At 37.1% G+C, this 11,529-nt stretch overlaps 1 protein-coding gene across 1 annotated transcript; it reads right to left on the bottom strand.

Moving 5' to 3' along the window:
- Positions 1–1,064: 1,064 nt before the first annotated feature.
- LOC125812384 (serine/threonine-protein phosphatase PP1 isozyme 3) lies at positions 1,065–10,750 on the bottom strand. The gene is made up of 4 exons (XM_049491889.1): positions 10,497–10,750; positions 3,435–3,994; positions 3,160–3,361; positions 1,065–1,298 (listed from the first exon to the last, which is right to left on the bottom strand). The coding sequence occupies exons 1-3, from the start codon at positions 10,672–10,674 to the stop codon at positions 3,185–3,187; spliced, it is 915 nt and encodes a 304-aa protein (XP_049347846.1). The 5' UTR covers positions 10,675–10,750; the 3' UTR covers positions 1,065–1,298; positions 3,160–3,184.
- Positions 10,751–11,529: the final 779 nt, after the last annotated feature.

The following is an 11,529-nucleotide window of genomic DNA, read 5'->3' as shown; positions in this document are numbered from 1 at the left end:
TATCAGATTGTGAAGGTGTTATGGATGTACTGGTAAAAAGATTAATGCTTGAAGTCAAATCTAAGAAGAAAAGATTGTGGTTAAAGTATTAAGAACTGAAAAAAATATTAAATAACAAGTCATTGAAAAGTTAATTACTATTTATTTCGTTCCATAACCAAGTACAAGCACACATCAAAGCTTTCAAAGTAGTAGGATGGAGTCTACTACGATATGGACTAATCAATCTCCCACTATGGCTTGTAAGAAGATGATTAAAAAGGGTCAGCATAAAGAGGTTGTTTGGAAGGAGTGAGGCACTGAAAATAGTTGTAGATCTGGTTTATGTTTAAATCATGCCAAGTATATAGGTCATTCCAATGTTGATAGAATCAACACCACATAATAGGGTTAGTGAATAATCAAATGTATGTTAAAAATAATTAATACTCCATCAGTTTAGAAAACTAAGTTGGCCAACACTCAGATTCACACAAAAATCACGTTCAAACAGATCAAAATTGGAGTTCTAACACCATAATCTACTGCACACCCAGTTAAGAGTATTACTGAATATGGAGAGATGAAGAAAACTATTGCGCAAGAGAGAGATCCGTCCTTCTGGCTTCTGCTATGGAGCTAACGTCATCTTGTCCCAATCAGCAACTTGCGAGAGACAAAGAGGAAACCCTAACCTACTGAATATGGAGAGATGAAAAATATCATGGGCGAGAGATAGACCCGTCCTTCTAGCTTCTACTATGGAGTTGTCGTCGACTCATCATCAGTCGTCTTGTCGCAATTAGCAACTCATAGAGATAGAGAGGGAGCCCTAATTTCTATTTATGTATAGGTTCAAAAGAAATTACCCCAACCCGCATTTAAACCCGTCCCGCACCCACCCCACACCCGCATTTATAAAAACCCGCCCCGTATTCGACCAAACCTGCCACACCCTACACCCGCCCTGCCCCATTGTCATTCCTACTTAAACATCAGCATTATAGACTTAATTAACCTGTGTATCAGCACTCTAATATGCTATTTCTAAAGGATGCTGGTTTCCATGCGCAGTAGGCCGAGTCTTCTATGCATCAAAGTGCAAAGAAAATGTCTAATAATATATATTCTTGTACATGTTAACCTCTGTTTTCACCAGAATAAATTTAGAGGTTCTACAATGCTTTCTTGCATCTGCTCATGCAGTCACAATCAACAAACTAACTGGAATAAGCACCAAATGTGGCGATCTTTCCATCATCAGTAAACTTTGAGGCGGGTGATATTACAACATCTGTTCCACGGCAAATTAAGGACCTCTGCAAGAATTAAAAAGACATGTTAGCTCTAGAATGAAGTTTCAACCATAGGCAAAACAACCGAGACAGAAAGGGAAAACAAGAGGAACAGACAAGAAAATACAAGGAACAAATGAAAAACATGATGGAAAACGAACAAAATGACCAAAAGGGGAAAGAATTTAACACGTAAACACACACACAGAAACCTGTTTTAAACGATATAAAAACAAGCTACGCTGGAAATCAGACAAGAAATAATGTGTCTAACATAAGCTGAATCAACCAATTGATTTATCTAATCATCTGACTACATCATAAACTTCAAAATCGTAAATTTTCCTTTCCTTTTTAACATAACCAAAAGCAGGTAATAGTAATTACTGGTTAGTGCTCAACCAGACCAAAAACATTGGTGAATCATCTTTTTAAACAAAGGCTAATGCATTGATATTTGTTAAGATACTAATCAAGTAAACAAAAATGTTATGTCTAACACTTAACAACTTAACTTTTAGATGAGATAGTCAAACATTTGAACATGGTATCAGAACTAGTTGAGGTTCTGGGTCAATGCCTCACTGCCACCCACTATCTAAAAGAATTGCCACGTGTTTGGCTCATCAAAAAAGAATCAAGCCCGCACATGAGGGGGCATGTCACGAGAATACTTGAGTAAATAAACGAGTGCTCTCTCTAGTAGCTTAGCTTTTAGATGAGATCATCCTACACTTCAACAATAACTGTAGGAGCTAATGTCAAAAACACACTTGCTCTTTGGAATATGGATTGACTTATTTTAAGTGTTTTTGAGCCAAAATAACTTTTAAGCACCTTTTTCGTATTTGGATAAATTAAGAAAGTGCTTACAAGTACTTGATTAAAATGATAAAATTAAGTCATAAGCCATAAATTAGGATATCTAACTTATGACGTTTGATTTAAGTCAAAAGCCAATCCAAACAGGCTCTTAAACTATCACTTTTTCGCGAGTTTCATACATCAACCATCCATCGTTCCCTTTTCCTACTTAAATTATCCCTCCCTACATATTAAAACACACCTTGATGTTGAGCTACTAGTGCATCTGGAACACACTCCATTTTAGTTTTTCAAAACGAGTGCCAAGTGGCACTCCACATGGCTAATTTTGTCCACCTAATCTAACTAGGATGTTTATTAGTGAATTTAATTAAATGGGTAAAAGTGCTCAACCTCGATTTTTCCCCTTTAACCTTCAATTTTCAGTGTAAATTATTGTTTAGCTTTTGATTTTGGTAATAAAAAAAATCTAGGGTTCTATAAGATTCTAGGGTTGGTAAATTTTAGGATACATTGCGGGATTGTATAAAATTCTAGGGTTCAGGGAGGAGAAGAAGAAAATTTGAGAAATGATGAAAAAATGAAGGGGGGAAGAGACCGATTAAAAGAAAAGAGAAGATAGATTTTTTAAAATGAATTATTCAGCTCAATTAGTTGTTATACATGCAACCTTGACCAATATTTATGGGTTTATAAGCTCCCACGGGCCTATTATCGAGTCATTTCAGATTTTTGGCCAACACAGCAATGAGGTGTGTCTTACTACAAGAGGTATGACAGTTTAGATAGGAAAAAGCAACAATGAATAGTAGAAGTATGAAACTCGCAAAAAAGTGATAGATCCTTTTTGTTTGAAAAAGATTTCCTCCCAAAAATATCACTGAAAAACACCAAGTATGGTACTTTTGTGAAACTTGAAACACAGATGTTGCTGACATGGATTTTAACAAGGTACACCCTCCTGGATCACTAGAACATGAGTAATACTAAAACAAGAGGGACAGTTATATTCAACTCAGCATCCATTCCATTATATGTTAAGGACAGAGAAGAAAGTGACCTCGATAAAAGTAGGAAACATCTTCTCACATCATAAACTTATTTTTCTTCTCTGCTGGCTTAAGAATTTGGAAAGAGCACATCAAGTTTTCATCAACACTCATCATAGCACCGGCATTGTCAAACTCTCCGCAGTAGTTGGGAGCTGAAAAAATGGTGACAAGTTGCCTCTCAGCAAAGAATTCATAACCATCCTCCACGACCTGCAAAAAAAGATGCAAATCAATTACCTCAGAGGAGAAGCACACAAGGACATACAAAACAGTGTTCCTTTACCTGATGGGCACGACAGACAAGGTCCAAGTCATGCTTTGACAAAAATTCAGAAACTTTATCAGGGCCAAAGGTGTATGAAACTCCCCTATCATTCATGCCCCACCCCTTTACATCTTTACCAGGATCCGACCAAAGTAAATCGCAAAGCAAACCAGTGTCTGGGATGGCAGTTGGACGTGGTAAGTTCCGAATCTGATCCAAACTAGAAAGATCAGGAGACAGACCCCCATGCATGCATAATATCTTCTCATCGATAAGTGCTGCTACAGGAAGACAATTAAAACAGTCTGTAAAGGACTTCCATAGTTTCACATTGAACCGGCGCTTACACTCATCATAGAATCCGTATATCCTATTTATAGAAGCACATTCATGGTTTCCTCTAAGCAAGAAAAAGTTCTCAGGATACTTAATCTTATAGGCAAGCAAGAGGCATATTGTTTCCAAGCTCTGCTTCCCACGATCTACATAATCACCCAAAAATAAGTAGTTAGCCTTCGGAGGAAAACCACCATATTCAAAATGCCTCAATAGATCACTGTACTGCCCATGAATGTCACCTGAAACGAAAAAATAAACAATTACATGAGTAGGGAGGAAATGACAAAACTGAAGCGAGTAAAGGGAAATAGGTGGCTTACCCTTGACTCTATTAAATAGATAAATCTGGTTTCAAGTCAGATTAGCACAACATTTTGTACTATTACTTCATTTGTGAGACTATATCAATTTTACCTCCTCTCAAGTAGTTCAGTGAATTTAATATCACTAATTCTCATATCATATCAAACATTTTCACATACTTGCATACTAACTTCTAGTTTTGATAATCCTGGTGTCTGGATCAGCATCAGCTTGCGTGCACCTCAACTAATACCGTGGCGTACTTACTACCTCTCATTGACACAACAATACAAGTATGGGATAACTCTATCCACTAAGGCTTGACAGATGCAAGAAATAACCTAATGTATTTTTCCTCCACTGGAATTTGAAGCTAAGACCTCATGGTTCTTAACCCACTTCATGGACCATTAGGCCACACCTTGGGTGCTTGACCTTCTTTTGTTAAAAAAAGGTGGTGAAAAGCATGCATTAAAATTTGTGTGGGCCATATTTACCAAATGTATGGAGCAAAAACTTCTAAACAAACAAATTTTCTACTGTCTTATAGATACTCTAGAGCTTGTAATAGAAACTCAGTGTCTTCTATGTACTTTTGCTTACACCAAAAAAGAAAAAGCAAAATACAACTTAGTTTTATCTTCTGGATTGAGTTGCTTTTTCCCCGCAAAACATCTTAAATTCCTTTCCTTCTATATAATCCACCATATGCAGGCCGGGATCATGTTCCATCTTTTCTGAGCTGTTGAGCCTAGACTTCTGTACCAGCTAGACAGCAACCCTTGTGTATCCATTGGCATTTTCCAACTTAAGGATATTAAATAGTTGGAAAGATGCCACATAATTGCGTAGTCACTTTGCAATGCATAAAAAGGTGACTATTCATTTCTGCAATTTTCCAACATAAATGACAGATAGAACAAAGTAGTACTCCCCTTCTCTTAAGCCTTCTTGTGTCAAACAAGCCTTCTTAGCTACTAATCAAGCAAAACATGCCACACTACATTGAATCTTGCCCTCCATATATGTTTCCAGGGCCACTGCTTAGTTAGAATAGTGGCATGATTCAACATGTGATAAGATGTTCTAATGGAGAGAACTCCAGAGTTATGCCCTAGCCGCCATATTCAGTCGAGACTTGGTTAGTTCCGGTGAACTGGTTTAGTGCATTGTGAAATTCAGCAAACCTGTCAACCTCCCAATCAATCAAAAAATACCTTGAAACTTCAATTCCATCCCGTGTATTCAATAGTTCACTAATAGTTGCCTTTTGTTGTTGATTTAAGGTGAAAACATCATAAATAAGAGCTTGAGAGTGTCATGTCCTACGTCAGTTGTCTTTAGAGTAGGATATTTTTTCCCCATTTCCAACACTGACCTAATCTTGATTCTAGAAATTTGCATAGATTTCCCGACATCAACACCATGAACAGTAGTCCTCTCTTTTGTCTTCTATGTGCTGTCTTCTCCACATTTTCCCATGATTACATTTGATTGGCAGCAAGAAATGCATGGTTTTAGCTATATTCCGCAGCATATTTTGTACGTGTTAGTGTGTTTGAGTTCCAATCTGTTCACTTTATCCCTAATTTTTGTATTTTCTTGTGTAGGACATGATTTTGAACACATGGAATGATATGAAGCTAAAAAGGATCAAATATGGCTTTGAAGTATGAATGAAATCAAAGAAAACTAATTGGGATCATGTCCAGGGGCCAAGGACAGAGAGCGTGCACCATTGGCCGACTAAAGACATTTTGACACTATTTTATGCCCCCAACCAGCACATGGAAAGTCAAGCCTTGGGATGTGGTGGTGTCTTTTTGGGACTACCTGCATAAACTCATGTACTCTTGATGTTTCGTCTAGGCAATGCACATGGCCACACATACCACGACATAGCAAGGTGTTTTTGGTCCTATCCAAGTCTGTTTGGTTTGGGGAGGGTGTTTTAGTCCTAAGGCGTGCCCACATATTATAGACACAATTTTGAAGGAAAATTAGACTAGTCAGAAGGAGAGAAACCAGAGGGAGTGATTTGAGATTCCACGAGGGGAAGAACAGCTTGAGCTACATCAACCCTAAGCTTTCTTTCATCTCCTCTTGGGGATCGTTTGGTACGTGGGGATATCCCAGGTTTATGTTTGGAATTAGATTTATACTATGTTTGGTTGATGGTAAAAACTTATCCTGATTTCTGCTGAGGGAGGGTTTGGGAATTCCGCGAGGGGAGGAACGATTTGAGCTACATCAATCTTAAGCTTTTTCTGATGTCACCAAGAAAACCAGCGACTATCCAGCCTCTACAGCTATTTCACGCATTAACATTCTAGTGTCATTCATCCTATTTGAGGAGCTTCCCACCTCCCCCTGATAAACCCAACCCCCCTACCCCTTTTTTTTTTGTCACCAACAAGGTCGCTGAAGGAGACATTCTAACCCCATGCCCCATCGATATAAATGAAACAATGTTCTGAAACTTATCCACCATCCCGAAAGAGCTTTGACCCGTCCCCAGTCCATTCGGGTGGCGTTTTTACTCTTGATTAATTGTTACCTTTCTCAAAAAGTGAAAAAGGAATGACAGATAACTCATAATCATCAATACAATAGAGGTTGCATAGTATAAGTGGAACATAAATAAGAGCAAGTGAGAGCACCCTCAATAATATGTGTCACACACTCAAGATAAATTCTCACTCACATATAGAAATAGGAAAGTTACCTCTTCCTTGTCCTACAGAAGACATCGGGCCAACAAATGGTGTAAGCATTTTCTATCTAGTTATTCTATATTGTAATTAAAACATGGTAAGTTACCACATCTACATTCCATTACCTTTGCCGAAGAAGTAGCGGGGAGAGGAGAGATTAGACATGATATGACGCAACTTCAGCTTAATGAGAACATGACCTTAGAAAGGAGATTATAGAGGAAACAGATTAGGGTAGAAGATTAGTTTTCTTTGAAACTGGTAACATGTGTATATATATTAGATCTGCACCATAACAGTGCTATCTACAATTACAAAAACCCAACCACGATTAGGACTGCAGCTTCAAAAGGAACCTATCATATCAACTAGTGATTCAGTCTCCTGTACATAGTTTACTTTACACCAAAAATGAAACAAAAGAATACAATTCATCTTGACTTTGTGCACAGAATTGCTTGTCTTCGAAAATTCTTTTTTTTTTTGAAACTGGTAATGTTGTATTCCTCAGCATTAAGGTATGCTGGAGACCTCCAAAAAGGTAGAAACAAGCTAAAACAAGAGACTAATTACAGTAATCCTAAAAGATCTACTGTAGTTCCTCTCTTTCCAAATTGTCCACCATTTACAAGCTGTGACAAGTTTCCACCACTTCTTTTGTCTCACTGCACCACCATTATAGTTCCAGCACTTCAATAAATCACAACTTGTTGCTAGCATAGACCATCTTAGTCTTATCAAGTTCAAAAAAAGTTGCCAGAATTGTCCAATTATAGGACAATGTAGAAACGGATGGCTATTGTTTTCTCTTGCTGCACCATACATACAACATCTAGAGCATAGATGAAATCCTCTTCTTCTTAAGTTTTCTTGAGTGAGACATGATTCTCTTGCTACAAGCCAAGAAAAATATAAGACTTTGTAAGGGGCATTAGTCTTCCAATGAACTTCCATGGCCACTGGTCAAATTGTGTATTTTGTCTGATCTGGTAGTTGTATGCATGCAGATTTGACAGTGTAGACTCCATCACTTCCAGATTCCCAGCACAACGTATCCTCAGATTCTTTGAAGACACGGAAAGATTCTAAGTCATGAACAAGTCCACGACTCTTCCCAATTCCCAATCATGTAATAATCTTCTAAACGCGATATTCCACCAATGTACTCCTTTAGCTGATTCAAGTTTAATGTCTGGCAAACTAGCAATAGTGTAGAAATCAGGAACAAAACTTTTAAAGGACCATGTCCAAGTCAGTTGTCATGCCAAAAGAGAATGTTCCTCCCGTTGCCAACTTCAAAACTCATATTTCCAGCCAAAGATGGCCAAAAGGATCTAATGGCTCTCCAAACTCCTACTCCTTTAGTTAGATAGTTAAGCGTATCTCACTTATTCTTCATACTATTAGCAGTAATATTAGTCGTAGTATTACTTGTGTAGTTTCTTGTCCTTTTAAGTTTGGGTTAATATCTGTTGTATTTTGTACATCGATTATCGCTACATCTTGTTATGACTACTGTTAAGGAAGATTTGTCGGGCTGTTTATAGTATAATGTCATGACTTCTTCATTTCCATTATTTTCAATTGAACAAGCTCAACCTTGGGGAAAAAAGGTGTTAGGCTGATGTTGAACGTTATACTGCTTTGGGCTACTTTTTTCTCGAGTTATGGGTCTACCAAAAAAACCTCTCAACCTTTAAGATAGGGCTAAGGTTTGTGTACACTTTACCCTCACAGACCCCACTTGGTGGGATTATACTGGGTATGTTGTTGTATATTCTATCATCTTTAGTTATGTATCATTTTTTGTGTGATTTTATTACTTTGCCTATCTTCAGGAACAGGACTAACTTGAGTGTCATAGTAGGTTTCCAGTTTACCATATTCTGGTGCTAACAATCGATGCCTTTGGTGATTTTTCAGAACCAATCAATGTGCCCAATCAATATTACGAGAAACTCTGGACGGTTCACATGCCAACTGAAAATTGTTGCAAAAGATGGTTACATGGGTTAACCAGCAGCAAAACAAAAGGATCCTACCCAATCTATGTCGGCATCTACCTGCATTGATTATCCAATACCATCCATGGTGTTAACAATGATCAGACGGCATTGCTCAACACCAACTAACAGAGGCCAAAGCTTTCAATTGATATCCCCAATGATGGACTGGTGGTAGAGCAAAGCTAGTGTTGCTCATTTGGTATACTACTTTCTAGTCTAGTATAAATATCACTCATTAGTTTTCTTGGGTTGAACATGAAAGTTGAACTTTTTTATTTATTGATAATGCAAAATGTAGTGAGACTTATATAATATTTGGTGGTACGTTAAACTCTGCTTTATTTTACATAATAACTGAGAATACTACAAATGAATCAAGCAGAGCAGATAACAAGTAAAACCAATAAAATTTGGATGGTTTAAAAAATCTAATTTTAGTTATATGCAATAGATTAACCGAGATATCAGCATGATATAATTTTTCTAAAACAACATTGACACCCCTTGTTTGATTGCAACTTTAACTAATGACTTCATATTTGAAGAATGGACTATAAGCAACATCTCTAATCTAACTGGAGGAATAACCCCTGCACAAACAAACGCTACTTCAATGGGTCACTGCAAAAGCATTGAATAAAAAAGAGCTAACGCTGAAAGCAGTAAGAGTTAAAACTAGTATAAGTGGACTGCTAACCAAAACAAATGTGTAGCAACAGAGGAGACAAAATAAGCATGATACCATGATAACTGCCATAGTTAGTAGTGAACCAGATGCAGAAAGAGATGGTGAGCTGTTGACTAGAAAATCATAACCTACTCTCTGATGAACCAAGGAAAGTACTCAAATAAGGCGATTTAAAGTAAAAAGAGTAGATGTAAACAGTAACCACTTATGACAGTGGCAATGGATCACCCACCACCGGAAGGAACACTTAACGTAGATAGTGGATCTTCAATCGTGTTAAAAGAGTATTCTTTACTTGGATTGTCAGAGGTTCAAAATCCCTAGAGGAGGTCAACTTCAGGGGTGGTGGTTTTTCCTCAATGTAAACCATTATAATTTTGTTCCCACCCGTAATACACACCTCAACATTCTAAAGATACAGGCCAGAATCAAACACATTATGCATCAGTATATTATTTTCTTGATACTTCGTTTTGCATTAGTATGATCCAAGCAACTTGTCAAATTTGCACATATCACCAGAACTTTCTCTTATGAATCTTCTTTTACTTATAATATCTAGGGTGAATCAGACTCTGTAGGGATTCAAATACAACCACTGTTGTCTTAAAATTTCACCAGGTTCATTAAGCTGGAGAACAAGAACTCTCATCCCCAGTTTTGCAACTACAACATAGGATATTTCAAGAAGCAAGTCATGGGTTGACAGTCTTGCAAACATCAAAATTTAGAAAAAGCACTAGGGCAGCGGCTATGTCACAAAAGTACTTTATGATTTTATTTCTTCACAACCAGAGCTCATTCCTTCAAACAAAAAACAGATTACCTAGAGGACAACCTTGCATGTCCTTTTTCCCTCTAAAGTTAACAGAATCAAAGGGCCTATAGAATCTAAACTAGCCATTAAAACAACTCGCAACCATATAGCAAAAAGCAACAAAAATAGCAAACATGGGGTGATACAAAACTACCACAAAAGATAGAGAGAGCAAGAGTTAAAAGGAGAGTTCCCCTAGATAGGGTATATTACCGCAAATTTTGATGGGTGCTTCAAGTTCAAGGAGATTTGGTTGTTTAACGAAGATATCCCTAGAAGAAACACATAGTTGCTTGATTTCAGACTCGGAAAGCTGCACCAACTTGCCAGGCTTCGATAATCGGACTTCTAATAGCTTCTCAATAATCCTATCGACAGCTGCAGGGTCCATGACTCCCCCTGCTACCGTCCTTCAATCCCCCAACACCGATTAACCCCTATTCTCGCTACTGTCAAAGGGAAACCAGGACTCAAAAATGCTTTTCTTATTTATTTTTCTTATTCTAATGTTGATGAATCAAAACTGACTAGTCGCCTCTAATATAAGGGTGTCAAACAACATTTCAAAAATCGAAAAGGTTATATTTGCCCTTGTACTCTTAGAAAAGGGTTATATTTATCCTTCGTCATACATTTTTGATATACTTGTCTTTACTATCCAACTTTAGACACATATTTGCCCTTGTACAATTAAGTATCATGTCACCATTTTCATCGGCCTACGTGGCACCTACATGGCTCCATGTGTATATATTTTTATTATAGTTAAAAATTTACTTTCTATTTAGTATTAAATCTGACCCAACCTTCACGACCCATTAGCCCTAATTTCAATACACCTTATCTTGCATCACATTAGATAAAACGCTTCGTACAGAGAGAGAAGAGTCATTCATATCTTGATTTAGAGAGAAGATCTAATAAAAGGTAAGATTTGTATCTTTAAATAATCTCTTTACCCTTTTTGTATCGTATTTGTTACTTGAATCTTTTCAAAATCTGCATAAAAGTTTAAAATTTGTATATATCTCTTTTATTGCTATTAGAGTTCGTCGAATTTTAGTATTTATGAACTTGATAACTGGTAAAGTTCGCTATTTTGATGTGTTTGCGGGTTCTATCTCTTCGCTCTCGGGTAGAAATATGATTGTCGATTTCTTAAATTTATGGACCTTTCGATAACTGTTAATTTATCCCTTTTTGGTTTAGAATTTGGAGTTTAGTGGTTTAGATTTCAGTAAATATA

Source organism: Solanum verrucosum, unplaced genomic scaffold (genome assembly GCF_900185275.1).
Source record: "Solanum verrucosum unplaced genomic scaffold, falcon-dt-bn FXZP01000209.1, whole genome shotgun sequence".
In the NCBI taxonomy this organism is placed as follows: Eukaryota; Viridiplantae; Streptophyta; class Magnoliopsida; order Solanales; family Solanaceae; genus Solanum; species Solanum verrucosum.
The sequence above is the reverse complement of the archived record's forward strand: the minus strand, read 5'-3'. Positions and strand labels throughout refer to the sequence as shown.